We start from the raw sequence: 14,156 nt of genomic DNA on the forward strand, positions 1-14,156 counted from the left end.
AACGGATTTGCACACCGTAAAGTGAGTCAATTTCTTGGCAGCTGCCTTTTAACACATCCATGAACCTAGCTAGATAGAGAGAGATAGCAGGAATTAGGAATTACTACCTACAGTACATGTAGTAGGACTACATACCTAGTAGGACTACATACATACCTAGTAGGTTAGGTAGGCAGGCAGGCAGGTAGGTAGGTAGGTAGGTAAGTATTAAGTGTGATGAGATGAGATGGATGTGAACAAAACTGACGCTGATTCAGTTATTGTTCTATTATTCATGGCCAATCCCACGTTCTTAGCCTTACATATTACCACCTTATATACCTCCCCTATCCCCTCCACCCCCCTCCACTGCGGATTATATCACTCTTTAAAGTGCTAATGGTTCGTCCCGTTCCGCCATAACCCGTGCTAATCCGCCCCACCATCCCCCGGACCAGAAGCAACCCTAACAGCGTCCACCGTGGGATCTAACCCACCGGGCACATTACTAGGTAGGCATCTAGTATCTATAGGTAGGTAGGTGTTCCTACATCATACCATATGACCTACAAACTATGGATTCTAATCTAGAAAGTCCCTTCCACTCATGAGTTCTGCTTGAGTTCTGCACCCTTTCTTTACCTTTTTCATCTTCTCGCATCAAAGGATTTGCTCTCCAAGTTTTTGATATCGCGGCTGAGACCACCCTTTCTAGGTATTCCATAGATCTATCTACTATCTATCTATTACATTATCTACCTTCTGTCTATCTATCTGCGTCGTTGGTGGTGATGGCTTCCTCCATTGAGTGTGGCACATCACATGAGGATCACGGCGGCCAGCACGATTATCTAGAACGTCGATTGTCCACCGATAATCTATTGGCACACCATGACCCCGTGGCTCCCACGGGCGTTCCTAAACCGGTCGCGCGCTGTGAAAGATGGTTGCTATACATGGCGGCGTCCAGCGCGTTGTTATGGTACACTCTCGGATTGCCGAAGGTGACTTTACATGGGACCCTAGCTAAACGCTGTCCAGCATGTTCACCATCAACTTCGATCTGCTCTTCCTCTCGACCAACTACGGCAAGAGAATCGGTAAGCGTCTCTAGCGTATAGAGGGGGAGGTGGGAGAGGGGGGAAACAGACATGACCATTCAGGAGAGAACATTCCCAGCTTACTTTTTCACCCACCCCTAGCCTCCGATCTTCATCAACTGAGTAATGCGGTGTGGATCATTCTGGTTGGCTCTATCACGGAGACCTCCTCTCAGCCAGTTGTCAGTTATTCTTGAATTCACTCTTCAACATATTAACCTATATTCCTTGTCTATTAACGTTGGGCCTTCCAAGTACGCATACCTTAGCAATGTTCAGGGGCGGAAGCGAGCGTTCTTGGTTGCCGCGAGCCTTACCACTATCGGCTTCTTTCTATGGTCTGCTACCCCCCCCCCCCCCCCCCCCCAACAAACAATGTGCTCTCTCTCTACTTTGATTTAATTAACTTTAACCACGACTCGTAGCTCACTAAGCAACCGACTTGTATACCTCATACTATCTCGCATTGTCGTTGGGTCCGGTTGCGCCGGGTTGCCGCTTCTGGTAACTATAATGGTGAATGGTATTAATATCCCCTTGTGTCACCCCCTTACCGACCAATCCGTCCTGACGTGTCTTTCCTCTACCTAGATAGAGTTCCTCTGCAAGACTTTGCGCTATGGCGAAGCCTGCTTCTCTTCGTCCAGATGGTCGGCGACATTTCAGGGGGTCCTCTGGGATCTGCCATCGCCGACTCATCTGGTTGGCAATCGTACGTAGGCACACACACACACTAAACGAAACTATCGATTCATTCACGTAGCTAACCCCCTCAAAAGGGTATTCCGCACCGAGGCGCTGGTAATGCTATGCGGCCTTATCGCGGCATCTTACACGCTCAAGAGCTATCAGGATGAGACCGTCGACCCTGAAAAGCCTCGTCTCGACCCCGTGCAATCATTACTCCTGTTTGCTGCCATCGCGTTGCCCCTATTCGCTTTGAACCTGGGTGGTGTGATAGTCCCATGGGATCATCCCGCCGTTGTAACACTGTTTGTCTGCATCCCGTTTGCGCTGGGCGGATTGCTCCTAGCGAGTGCGCGCTCCTCGACAGCCTCCTTTATACCTCGCGTACGGCGGAACCGCTCCTTCATATTGGCTAACTTTGCTACGACTCTATTCGTTGTGTATGCCTTCAATGCGGTAGGATGACTTGCTCCCCCCCTGAACTGCTATGAGGTATTTTGTTGTTAACTATAGACAGCTCACGTATAATATGGCAGTGTACATCGAGGCGCGATCATTTGACAACCCATCCAAATTTGGCGACTGGGCATTGTCGTGCATTTTTCTGTCAAGGCCTTTCGGGGCTTCGATAGCTGGCTTGCTCATCAAGCGATATCGATCCCCGTGGACTTTACTAAGATGCAACATGGCCTTATACTTTCTCTTATACCTGCTAGTTGCTACGGGACTGATTCGTAAGACTCCAGCCCTACTATTAGCAGAGGACCTTTCAGTTGCTAAGTTGTTTACAGCTCTGGAGAATCCCGCCACGGCTCCATATCTTTTATTGATAGGACTGAGTATCGGTGCCTTCGAAAGCTGCCTTATCGTCTCACTATTTTCTGCAGTCCTGAAAAAGGGTACTCATACAAACACACTTTTACATTACTGAACCTTTATGAAAGATAGATCAAGATATAGGTGGCTAACAATATTCTCACAGATCAATCTTCTTTCCTAGCTATATTCAACGTGGTTGTTGCTTTTGCCGGAGACGTCGGCGTCGGCGTTTCCCTAGCTTTGACTAAGAACTTCATTAGGAACGGCCTTTACCGCGAGTTGGCGGGCACCCCCAACTACGAAGAGGTGACTAGCCGCAGTCATATCCCCTCCCCCCCTTTTCCTCACATAGATCTCGATCTAATTTTACAGTAGATCATATCGAAAGCCCTGCAAAGTTTAGACTCCATCCGCAACATACCTCGTACGGAGCAAGTCAAGATCATCGCCGTGTATATCGGTTCCATTGAGAAAGTCCTCGGTTAGTATGCTCCCCAGTCATGATAATAAGAATTAAAGGGATGAATGCTCACCGATGAAGCAATATCTTGTGTAACACTCGTTATCGGTCTCGTAGCGACAATCCCAAAACACGTAGTAGTAAGCCAGGAAGAGGATGAGCCGGAACGAAGCGAACAAGAATACACCGAGTAAATGGCTTTCTTTGTCCCTATTAGACGCATCAGGATCTTCTACCCCGTTGTTATCCCATATAGATTATTTAGATTGTCATGATAGACCGGCCATCCACAGCTACCTCGGTTAGGGGGTAGCCATTTCACCGGTATCAATAAATTCATCATTATCTGTAAGTACCTACCCAGCAAATTCTACTGACTTCCTAATTTGTACCTTAATGAAATATTTAATATCAATATGAATCATAATATGTGATGGAATACCTGAGTCCTACCTACAAACTACATATTAGGTTAAGACCGTCGTTGTGGCTGTGCAAGCTGAGCACCTTACATACCTACCTAGTAGGTAGCTGAGTCGTCCACTGGTAGAGAGCTGGTAGATAGAGAGGGAGAACGGTCTTCCAGTTTACTTCGTCACACCGAGATCCGCCACCTCTCCATCTAGAACCCCTTCAATGTTACCTGCCATTCCACTCACCACCAAGCACCTATTAATGCCCAATGCTACAACGGGTTCGCATTTTATCAACTCGATGCCGAAATCCTCTTTACCCACCAGAGCCTGATTGATAGCTTACTACCCTAGGCAGTCATGGAAGCGCTTCCGTCATACGAACAAGCCATCACCCATCCCGACTGGCTGCATCTGGTCGCCCCATACGTCCCGGTGGTAGATTGGCCCCGATGCTGTCTGGTCGATCACCGGTTTTACCTTCAGTTCGCACCCCGTCTCTGGCAAGATCCATTAGTAAATATAAGACGTCTTGGGTTGCATCCAAATGACGGTGAGTCTTTTTTTCGTTTTCTCAGATTGGTTGAAGCTCTGTGATTCAGCTCTGCTCTGCTCCTACATTCACACATGCCTGCCTACCGAGCACTCCACCGGCCGGCACCACGTCCTTTTCATGTCATAACGACTGGAGTTAAGTTACATTACATCACATTTCAATCACAGCTGCCTATCACTGTACCTACCCTAAGGTAGGCACGCCATACTTACCACGAGATCCCTACAGACTTGGCTTGGTATCGCCGTTTTATGAGCAGGCATGTCAAATCCGTGAGGCCCAGGACGCGCGCCTACGTGCGCTCGCTGGATTTCCGGGACTTTGCTCTCCGTGCATCTGGGCTCTACTCCTCCGAAGCGAGCGAGCGAGCCATATCAGAGAGTTTCAAGCACCTGCCTGAGATCTTCCCAGGTCTCATATGCCTACTGGTCGATGGCCATCCAGAGCTGGACCCGGGGTCTCTAGCCTCGGCCCCTCAGACATCGCAGTCCCTGCAGCTGCTCGACCTGGCGTGCTGCCGGCACGAGCTCACGCCCAAGATATTTGGATCCAGCTTCTTCAGGGACCTAGTCTACTTGGACATATCCTTTATCCCCGGCTCCGTCAAAACCGCCATCCAGCACTCGCTTAACCCCCAAACGCTACCAGAACTCCGCGTATTAAAGGCCAGGGGCCGAGAAGTAGACAACGCGACAGCGAGTCTGCTCTTCCAGACTTTCGGCCGCCAGCTATGGAGCATCGACCTGAGCCACAATAAACTCAGCGACGATGTCCTCGCCGACATAGTCGAGCACAGCATCTCGCGCTTCACCTTCCACACCGACGCGCACTTCGCGACGGAGGGAAGGCTCATCTCCCCCAAGAATGTCGGCACTCGCGAATACGGGCCCTTCGAATTCATAGCAGAGCCTCTCGGACCGCACAACGCATTGGAGAAATACCTCGCGGACTCGCCGTCCTACTCGCAGCGAGCAGGCCAGCCCGGCCCCCCGCAGGAATACGAAGCCGTCCGCCCAGACGGCCTCGGCCCCCTCCGCCACGACGACGCGCCCACCGCAAAGAAGGACCTCCTCCTCTCCGAGGCGCTCCCACAAAGCGCCGGCCTCGGCTACGGCGGCCTGACGCACTTACACCTCAACGGAAACCGCTTCACCGTCTCCGGAATCGAGCGGCTCCTCCGCACATCCCGCGGCCGCCTCGAACACCTCGAATGCGACACTATCCTCTGCACGCCCGCGCACGCGGCCAACCTCAAACGCATAAAGATGTTCGGCCTCCCCTCCTCCGCGCCCCTCCTCCGCCCCCTCGTCTCCTCCGCCCTGCGCTCCCTCCGCGCCCACCACTCCCTCGTGACCCAGGTCCCCGCCCTCTCCATCGCCGGCGTGTCCCGCGTCGCCGCCGCGCGCCTCTCGGAGGGAATGGTGTGCGCGAGCATCCGCCGCGCGTACCCGCTGCCCTTCGAGCCGGACACGAACCCGCGCCTCGCGTCGCTGACGCTGACGGGCATACCCGCGCGCTCGGCGGGGGCGGTGATAGAGGGGCTGGTGAGGTTTTTGGGGATGGCGGCGGTGCAGCGGGAGAGGGTTAGGGGGGCGAGGGGAGGGGTGGTTGGGGGGAGGGGGGCGGCGGTGCTGGGGGGGCTGAGGCATGTGAGGCTGGAGGTGGAGAGGGATTTTTTTGACGGTGGTGGTGGTGGTGATGATTTGGATGCGAGCTCGATGGGTGGAGATGATGATGATGATGTGGATTACGATCGGTTGCTTGATCCGGGGGGAAGTGATTTCGGCCAAGCTACCGGGAGTCTTTTTTCTTCAAACGGGGACGATGGCGGTGATGGGGCTTTTGGGATCACGTCGAGGATGAGGATAAGTACGAGTACGAGTACCAGCACCAACGCCAACTCCTTGGGCTACAAACACCTAGCTAGCGAGCACACGCAGGTAGGATCACACACGCAACCACCCCTCCCATCCTCATCGCCCTTCCTCTCGTCCTCGGCCTCACTCTCCACACCAACATACACAACCCACACCATCCCCCCTTCCTCCTCACTATCGGGCAACCTCTTCTCCATACCCGTCTACACCGGCCCCTCGTCCCCCCTACCCCCCTCATCCACCACCAACACCGCCGCAATCAACGAATACGCATGGAACCTCCACCAAGACCCTTCTCTCCGCACCACCATCATCCCCGCAACACCGAACCACGTAGCGGCGGGCGTGCCGCCGCTGTCGTTCGTGTATCACGATGCGTGGGATGCGATGGTCTTGCCTTCTTCTTCGGCACTGAAAAGTTGTGGGGTAGGGGGAAGGGGCAGTAGGAAGGGGTTTAGGGACGTGGCGATGGCGATTAAGGAGTTTCGGATGCAGACGAGGGGCACGAGGGAGCATTGGGATGGGAGACTGGAGCTGGTGAGGATGGGGTAGGCTATGAATCTCTGCTTGCACGACCGTGAGGGGGGTGGGAAAGCCTGGTGGACTGTCTTGTTTCTTGTTGTTTTAAGCACCAAAGGTTCTTTTATTAGCTTATAGTTGGATTTATAAATACCCCTGAAAGCATCCAATGCATGTCTAGATAATACAATTAAGTATACCTAGATTCCAGAATACCCTCGCTTTTGTACCTAGGTAGACATCGTGCACATAAGTGCTTAGGTAGGTACCTGAGTATGAATGTCTCCTCTTCAAAGGCTCACTCGCCTCCCTGCATCCTCATACGACCAAGATTTTGCAAGCCCAACTAGACAGCCTAGCTCAACTTCCCCTGCACATAAGGATGTCCCGCACTCAACCCCCCATCAACCGCCCACGCCTGCCCATTAACATAGCTCGCCTCATCGCTCCCCAAGAACAGCGCCACCCTCGCGATCTCATCGGCTCTACCCCCCCTCTTCAGCGGGTTCAGCTGGCCGATCTTCTTCTCCGTGCCCCTCGCCCTCGCCATCTCGTACGCCGGGGCAGTCATCCCCGTTTCAATGATCCCCGGGCACAAGGCGTTGACGCGGACGCCGGTGCCCGCGAGCTGGTAGGCGAGGGTCTGCGCGAGGGAGACGACGGCGGCTTTGGAGGCGGAGTAGGGCGTCGACCCGGCGTTGGAGCGCAGACCGGCGACGGAGGCGGTGCCGATTATGCTGCCCGAGGGTGTGAGTTTTGAGGGTGAGGTTTTCTGCATCGCCGGCGCGGCGTACTTGGCTGCGAGGAAGACGCTGGGGTTGGGGGGGTGATGTGTTAGCTGTGTCGGGATAGGACTGGTATAGCAACAGAGAGAGTTAATCATAAAACCAACCTCGCAACATTCGTCTCAAAAACCTTCAAAAAGTCCTCCTTGCCAATCTCCGTGAACACCGTATGCGGGCCCGCAACCCCCGCATTCGCAAAGAACACATCCAGCCGCCCGTACGTCTTCAGCGCATCTCCCACGACGCTCTTCACCGCCCCCTCGTCCGCGGCGTCGAACTTCCACACATGTACGTCGACGCCGGGGTACAGGGCCTCGAGCTCGCGCTTGTGCGTCGCGAGGTGCGCGTCGTCGTAGTCGCAGATGTACAGGGCGCGCGCGCCGTTCTCGGCGAACTGGTGGGCGCTCGCGCGGCCGATGCCGAGGATCGAGTTGGCGCCCGTGATGATGACGACTTTGCCCGCGACGCGAGGGCCCGCGGAGGGTCCGGCGACTTTGGTGATTGGAGGAATGCCTTCGAAGGTGGAAGGGGAGGAAGAAGAAGAAGGCGTGGGAGTGAGCTGGTTTCCCAGGGCTTGGATTCTCTGTTTCGCGGCGTCGGACATGGTTTACGAAAGTAGTGCTTGTTTATCTGGGTATTCTATGTGGCCTCTATCGAAGGGGATTGGGCATTGGTTTGGTGCTTTCGCATTTGCTCTTCACCACCTTATAATGTTGGTGGTGAAGCAGTTGCCCGCTGAGCCATACGGGGTACAAGTAAAAGCCCACGGAAGCATTGAAGCTCCGGAGTTGGAGAAGCTGGTAACACTGAAGGTAGCAGTGGTACTGGCGGGTAGGTATTGTACAAGGGTGATGCGGAGATCTTTTAGCGAGCCGAGGTATGACATACCTAACCATCCCTGGATAAATCTTACCTAATTGGAAAGCAGGCCACTACATAGGTACATATGCCTAGGGAGACAAAAGGGGTCGCCGACATAATTACTATGTAGGTACATACCTAGGCATGAACCTTGAACAATGTAGGTATCCTTTGGGTTCATTTATGCATATAGTCCAAGACGGACATCTATATGCAGCGTCTTTGTTTATCCCACACGTGCATACTAGGCAGATACATGATTGAAGAATCTTTCCAGGTCAAGAGTCAAGACAGCAAACAGTCTAGGTTACAGTGTCATGCAGGGCCGGAAGTCATGTGAATGTCTTACGTAGGTTTATTTCCATCGTTCCGCAGCTTTTCCGGTAAATGTTTCGAGTTGAACAACGTCGATGTTGAAGGCCTATCTTATACGGCCTAGTGCATATGCGGCTACCCGTGTATACCTTGGTATGCATGCTGTATGCCGAGCTCGTTGAAGCAACACGAACGTGACGGGTACTACAGTAGTTACCTGGGTACTGGATACCTACATGCAGATTGCATGTATCACCCATCGCTCACGGCATGTGGGCCTGATATATGTTGTAATACGAGTTGAGATTTAGTCATTACTTGAAATGAACAAGTGTATTATACAACTTCCTAACGGAAGTATCGTCTGCTGCTTCTAGATGATTCGCCTATGCTCTATGAGTCCGCGGCTTGCTGAGTCCTGGAGCTTCGAGGATTCCAAAGCCCCTATTGCAGCCAGCACTCAAAAGCCTGCAAATCCAGTCCGGTACCGCCTAGTCTAAATGCAAAATGAGGAAAGCAGCTTCCTGAAAATCCGCATAGCTGCCAGAGGTTACTTTAACAACAAAGCCTCCCAATATGTCTAGAATTCTTCCATCCACAAAGGGGGGTGTCGTTCCTTGTTCTCCACCAGAAATCATCGTTCTTCATAACATTGAGGATATCCGTTTACTTGGAGATCTCCACTCCGCCTGTCGCATTTAGGACGCGCTTGATATCACCTAAGAAGTTGTTAGATGATGCTCATCGTATAAGGGTTTCCTTTTGTATTTAGCATAGTACTTACCGTATATCGCGAACTGGCCGGCGGTAAGAGTTCCCACCATGAACAGACGAGCACCAATACCAGTGTAGGATCCTCGGAGACCAAGGTCCTTGGCAATCTTGATAAGACGGCTGGTGGTGCTCTCACCGGGAAGACCCTTGGTCTTGTTAATCTTGGAAAGCATGGTGTCGGCGGGCTGAGAAACGAGAGCGGCAGCGAAACCGGCAATCAAACCAGCACCCAAGTTGACAGTGGTCTGCATGCCGTCGGACATGTCCTTCTTGGGGTATTGGCGGAAGACGGCCTCGGCGACCTTCTCGTAAACCACAAACTTGGCCATGGTATAAGGAACCCTAGCCTAAAGTTAGCATCGAACATAGGCCTTTATTTGCACATGCGCAAAGAATACGTACTGCTTGAACAGGATGGGGCCAAATCCGGCGTAGAAGGCGGCAGCACCTTCTTGAGACAGCATCTTGCTGAAACCGCTCACAAGACCACTGGCATAGGTGGGCTCAGACACGAGACGGATACGGGTAGCCTCAAGAGGGCAGAGGGCAATGTCGGCGAAGAACTCGGCAAAGGCGGACGAGACAAGGTAGACACCAGTTCGGTAGTTTGAGGCATTCTCGAGTCCGACTATGTTGATCGCTTGTTGCTTGAAGAATTCATATCCACCGAACTTGAAAGCGCCCTGTAGGAAGTAACCGGCGAAGGTAGGACCAGCACCAGTCAGAAGAGCACCAGCGCCCTCCTTGGCCACGACTTGGCGGATACCACCAATCAGACCACGGTTGTAGGTAGCCGGGTCGAGTTGAATTCTGGTCTTGACGCTTTATATAAATATTAGCTTATAGTTTTTTCCCAATGCCAGTCAATGCCTAGAAAAATCAAGCCGAGTGTAGCCTCGGCAATTAAAAAATTGCCTGCCACGGCTTCGGCGCACAAAACTAACAAACAGACAAAAAGACAATTGAAGCACCTACACATCGATGGGAGTAAGACCACCGTGGGTAACGGAACAGCAGATGGCACCGGCAAGGGCGAATCTGGAGTATAGGGCGAAACCGCTCAGCTTCTCGGGGGTGTTGGCGGCGGCCTGGCGGGCGAGGGCATCGACCTTCTCAACGGGAGTGGCGGAAGACATGATGAAATTCTAATTTCTAAAGGCTGAAAATAGAGGAAAGAAAAGAAATTATTAGATTGAGTGGAGAGTTGGATGAAAGCGACGACGAAAGATTCAAGTCGTTCACGCAATAGACAGAAGAAATAACACCCTTGTCTAGAAAATCTGTAGGGTTGAGGCTTTTTATTTTTAGGAAGAGTTGGTAGGAATAAGAAGAAGCTGTCGTGTTTCGGCGCCAATTGAGAAAAAAAAAAGATTCGGGAGACGACGGGAAAGGTGGGTCCAGCTAGAAAAAAATATGTATTTTGGTCAACATTTGGAAGAACTATGGGAGTTTTCGGGACCTGATTCGTGGATAAGTGTGCTTAAGCCACACATTATACCCAGCAAGCCTCACCGCTTTAGGGAATTCCACCACTAAAAATGGATTAACTACCCACATGCTGAATCCCATTTAGCCGCCATGTGGCATCATTGTGGCTGTTGTCCAACCAGCGACGGCTTGAAATTGTTTATGTAATATTCATATTCAAATTCAATCTTTCCGATGTTATATTCATATTCAAATTCAATCTTTCCGATGTTAACCATAGGGCTTCATCATGCTACAGCCGACCAGCCACAAGTAACTAACTATACGCCACAACTTCAAAGTTGTTCGAACTTGAAATCTGCAAGTTCAACTTGAAGGTTCAACATTGTATGCTTCAATGTTATGCGCAACATTATTACTGCCCATCATATGTAAGTGCGATCTTGATCTGACAAGCTAAGACAGGACAGATGCATTTGTGCCAAAGTCCCTTGAATTAATCTTGCGAGTATCAAGACTTATAGTATGGGGAGGCCCTGATATGGCTACACTGGCAGTTGCAATTTTTACATTGTTATGCATGTCAACGTTCTGATACTCGAAGCTTGCTTGTGTGTATCACTCTCACTTCAAGGTCGAAATCCAACCCAGTAAGTAAGCAACCCATGTTTGATTTCATGTGTCTAGCACGCTGTAAATGACATCACTATATTGTGAATGGATTCTTTACATACCTCACACTGACATTGAGAAAAGACATCGGTATAATGTGAAGCAACCCCCAACCCCAATTCAGTCATGAATGCTCTCGGACCATACACCTCAACCACCCACCAAAGCACTCATTATCAAACACGCTACCAACTCTGGCTTCTACAAGACAATGATCAGTCCCCCTCAAAATCGCGCCTATCTCATATATCACAATGAGACATGGCCAAAAGCATACTATACTACATCTGGTGACTGCATTGCTGTCAAGGTCCCACACCTCCAATGTGTGAGCCCTAGTGAGCACATTGTGAACCTGGGAGGTTCCTAGGCGACCCTTGCATCAGCCTTACTTGCCTCCATGTCTTTCGGTGGTAACTTTTGGTCTTATACCAAGCCCGACAAGCACAGTGCCTCTTTTTTGGGGTAAAAAAAATGCAGACCACGCATGCTTTCTACGACGTGGTGTTCTACATACGCGTGACGATCTAGACAACACATACCAACTCTCAGATATATTATTCTCCTATTTTTAGCGTTGAATCATCTAAGGGGTTCTACATGCCCATAGCCACTTGATTCAGACGCTTCTCTCATATGCGCCAAAGTCACTTATCACATCAACATCCAGATATCGATATGTCGTTGGAGTTCAAAGCGATCAGCATCCAAGGAGCCTCTGGTCAAGTGCGCTAGATACTGCCGCTTAGGAAACCGACGATCTCTCGTGGTTGACCCGGCATTGCTATAAGTAGGCATCTAGCAAGTACCTACATGGTATCTGACAGATGCCGCTGCCGTAACGAACTGGACTGGACCGTCCCGACCCGAGGCCAGCGACTTCAGCTGCCAAGTTAGGAAGTCTAAAGTGGTCAAGTACACTGATTCCCTCAAGCAGATCATTCCTATAGAAGAAACGCGGTTTATATTAAATTCCTCTGATGCGTTAGGTTGAGTACTAGGTAGTACTTACTGAGCCGCAAGTACATGCAACTGAAAATACCCTTGTATGGTAGTTATTTTGGTTTCTTTGAGGGTTTTTTCTTCAACTACCTGTGTCAAACAACTGTTTGGATCATAGCTAATGTGTGGTGCTAAGCTCCGTTTGACTGCATGTCAACTTCGAACCTAATCATTGCTGGCTGTTGCTCGCTGTAGGTAGCATGTTCCTCTTTTTTCTTCTTTTTTTTTTTTTTGGTTTGTTTTTACGTCCAGTATACCTTCTATTCCAAGCCGGATAATAAGTAGATACCCAATCATTCTAAATTTGGATCTCGGTGTTGTTATCTACCTGTCTGCATAGACCACGGCTCAGTGCTGAAAAGTGTCAGATGATATTAGTGGACACATTCAATGCTCTCAATTCTTATCTTCCAAAGGTTTGCTCATCCACAGCATGCACGCCCTCACATCTAAAAGGATATACCTGCTCAATGTCGCAATACCATTGACGTGAGGGTTATGTATGAGCTCGGTGTGCCTAATGCGACGTAGGTAGGCACGTAATGCGATTTATTTCGCTCAGACTACGTATGATCAATTCTCTATATGCCCGAGGAAAAACAGCGATAAATTCTAACCTTACCATGGTAGAATGCGCTTCCTAGAGTGAATGACTATCACCAGTTCAGCATCGCATTGAGGATCATCAAAACATCTCGGTCTTTTTCTGACTTATCGGCGCAACTTGGTTGTAGAAATCTCGTCATAGTGTGTGGATTCCTCTCAAAGACACACGGTATGCCCAGATATTCAATGAGGGTCTATGAGGGGAGTTTCGCCGAGTAAATGGTTCCACCTGAAGTCATCAGCGGGTTTTTTTTTAGCTCTCTCGCAGGTGATCGATCTATCGAGGATATACCTACAATAGTAGTGCTAAGAGTTGAGCCTAGACTCTCTGAAAAGGCGGGCAAAGAGACAGAAGGTGGAGGGAAACCCATCAACAACAATCACCCCAACCTTCACTAATATAGCAGTAAAGCTAGCATGTTAGGCTTCTCGGATGGCGTGGTGTGTTAAAGTCCAAACACCCCGTACTATAAAAATTAACTACTATGTAGTATGGACACTAACCCTCGAGGCTTATATCATCTCCGCATTGTCGCCGGCATTAGTGAAGTTCAGAAACGGGTCCCTCCGCTTCTTCAGCTTAGTTCGCCGTTTGGCCCCAAGACTAGCTTCAAGCTTCTACGAAAGATTCTATACGAAATACATGCGAGAACCCCATCGTGACGTGCGCAATGGTGCGCTGCTATTGGTGTGCGCCGTTTAAATTGCCATTCGGATTTAGTACCGGCAGGGGATTGGCTGAACCAAGCTCTCGGCGATATTCGATTTTTAGCCCCTTCTTGCTCTTAGGTACGATACACCGTAGACGTGCGGACCACTGGAAATCGACGGTTTTATCCACTAACTCAAACCTAACATGATACTAACCAGGAAGCATATCTGAGCTATCAGGTACAGGTATGGGGGTACGGGGGGTATGGGGAAGCGCACGACGTTATGCTGGGTAGGTAACCAGGTGGTTTTGTTGTTTTTCCTAGTCTTGCCCATTCGCGTTATCGCACATCAGCTTTTTACGAGTATGTGCCTAGCCTTGATATCTTTGAGAATTGACCCGTTTCGCCGTTTCTTGCCCGTCGATTCCTTTTCAAGTAAGACTCAAACCCCTCCCTGGAATACCGGGTGATGGGGTGGTACGGCGTAAGACATGGCAGACGGCAGGATCACGTAAGTAGCCAATGAGGCTACACAATCCGAGCAAAGGATCGTCCTTGGGGTATGACGACTTTACATCTGTGTAGTCCTGGTCTAATCCATATGGATACCGTTCTAATTCGTGCTAAGACGCTCTATCCCACCCTGCTAG

At 50.4% G+C, this 14,156-nt stretch overlaps 4 protein-coding genes across 4 annotated transcripts; 2 read left to right on the forward strand and 2 right to left on the reverse strand.

Moving 5' to 3' along the window:
- Positions 1–770: 770 nt before the first annotated feature.
- Positions 771–3,239, forward strand: GGS25DRAFT_519085 (MFS general substrate transporter; the record flags this gene model as incomplete). Its single annotated transcript, XM_049263643.1, has 10 exons — positions 771–961; positions 1,021–1,079; positions 1,182–1,261; positions 1,727–1,791; positions 1,859–2,222; positions 2,284–2,500; positions 2,558–2,665; positions 2,749–2,891; positions 2,961–3,066; positions 3,127–3,239. The coding sequence occupies 10 exons, from the start codon at positions 771–773 to the stop codon at positions 3,237–3,239; spliced, it is 1,446 nt and encodes a 481-aa protein (XP_049118559.1).
- Positions 3,202–6,618, forward strand: GGS25DRAFT_164493 (uncharacterized protein). The gene is made up of 2 exons (XM_049256521.1): positions 3,202–4,011; positions 4,243–6,618. The coding sequence occupies exons 1-2, from the start codon at positions 3,819–3,821 to the stop codon at positions 6,441–6,443; spliced, it is 2,394 nt and encodes a 797-aa protein (XP_049118560.1). The 5' UTR covers positions 3,202–3,818; the 3' UTR covers positions 6,444–6,618.
- On the reverse strand, positions 6,605–8,033 carry GGS25DRAFT_165186 (NAD(P)-binding protein). Its single transcript, XM_049256522.1, has 2 exons — positions 7,303–8,033; positions 6,605–7,222 (listed from the first exon to the last, which is right to left on the reverse strand). Exons 1-2 carry the CDS (start codon positions 7,797–7,799, stop codon positions 6,766–6,768), a joined length of 954 nt encoding a protein of 317 aa, XP_049118561.1. The 5' UTR covers positions 7,800–8,033; the 3' UTR covers positions 6,605–6,765.
- Positions 8,034–8,657: 624 nt separating this feature from the next.
- Positions 8,658–10,581, reverse strand: GGS25DRAFT_479956 (mitochondrial carrier). The gene is made up of 4 exons (XM_049260046.1): positions 10,121–10,581; positions 9,548–9,967; positions 9,156–9,487; positions 8,658–9,090 (listed from the first exon to the last, which is right to left on the reverse strand). The coding sequence occupies exons 1-4, from the start codon at positions 10,279–10,281 to the stop codon at positions 9,038–9,040; spliced, it is 966 nt and encodes a 321-aa protein (XP_049118562.1). The 5' UTR covers positions 10,282–10,581; the 3' UTR covers positions 8,658–9,037.
- Between the last annotated feature and the right edge of the window lie 3,575 nt (positions 10,582–14,156).

Source organism: Hypoxylon fragiforme (genome assembly GCF_022984875.1).
Source record: "Hypoxylon fragiforme strain CBS 206.31 chromosome Unknown GGS25scaffold_3, whole genome shotgun sequence".
Lineage (NCBI taxonomy): Eukaryota > Fungi > Ascomycota > Sordariomycetes > Xylariales > Hypoxylaceae > Hypoxylon > Hypoxylon fragiforme.

Excerpts from the sequence above, each read along its gene's own strand:
- GGS25DRAFT_164493 (XM_049256521.1), top strand. The coding sequence starts at position 3,819 with ATGGAAGCGCTTCCGTCATACGAACAAGCCATCACCCATCCCGACTGG. Across the intron at positions 4,012-4,242 it reads TGGGTTGCATCCAAATGACG|ACTTGGCTTGGTATCGCCGT; the intron begins GTGAGTCTTTTT and ends AGATCCCTACAG.
- GGS25DRAFT_479956 (XM_049260046.1), bottom strand. The coding sequence starts at position 10,281 with ATGTCTTCCGCCACTCCCGTTGAGAAGGTCGATGCCCTCGCCCGCCAG. Across the intron at positions 9,968-10,120 it reads GGTCTTACTCCCATCGATGT|CGTCAAGACCAGAATTCAAC; the intron begins GTAGGTGCTTCA and ends ATTTATATAAAG. Across the intron at positions 9,091-9,155 it reads CGGCCAGTTCGCGATATACG|GTGATATCAAGCGCGTCCTA; the intron begins GTAAGTACTATG and ends ACAACTTCTTAG.
- GGS25DRAFT_165186 (XM_049256522.1), bottom strand. The coding sequence starts at position 7,799 with ATGTCCGACGCCGCGAAACAGAGAATCCAAGCCCTGGGAAACCAGCTC. Across the intron at positions 7,223-7,302 it reads TTTGAGACGAATGTTGCGAG|CGTCTTCCTCGCAGCCAAGT; the intron begins GTTGGTTTTATG and ends CCCCAACCCCAG.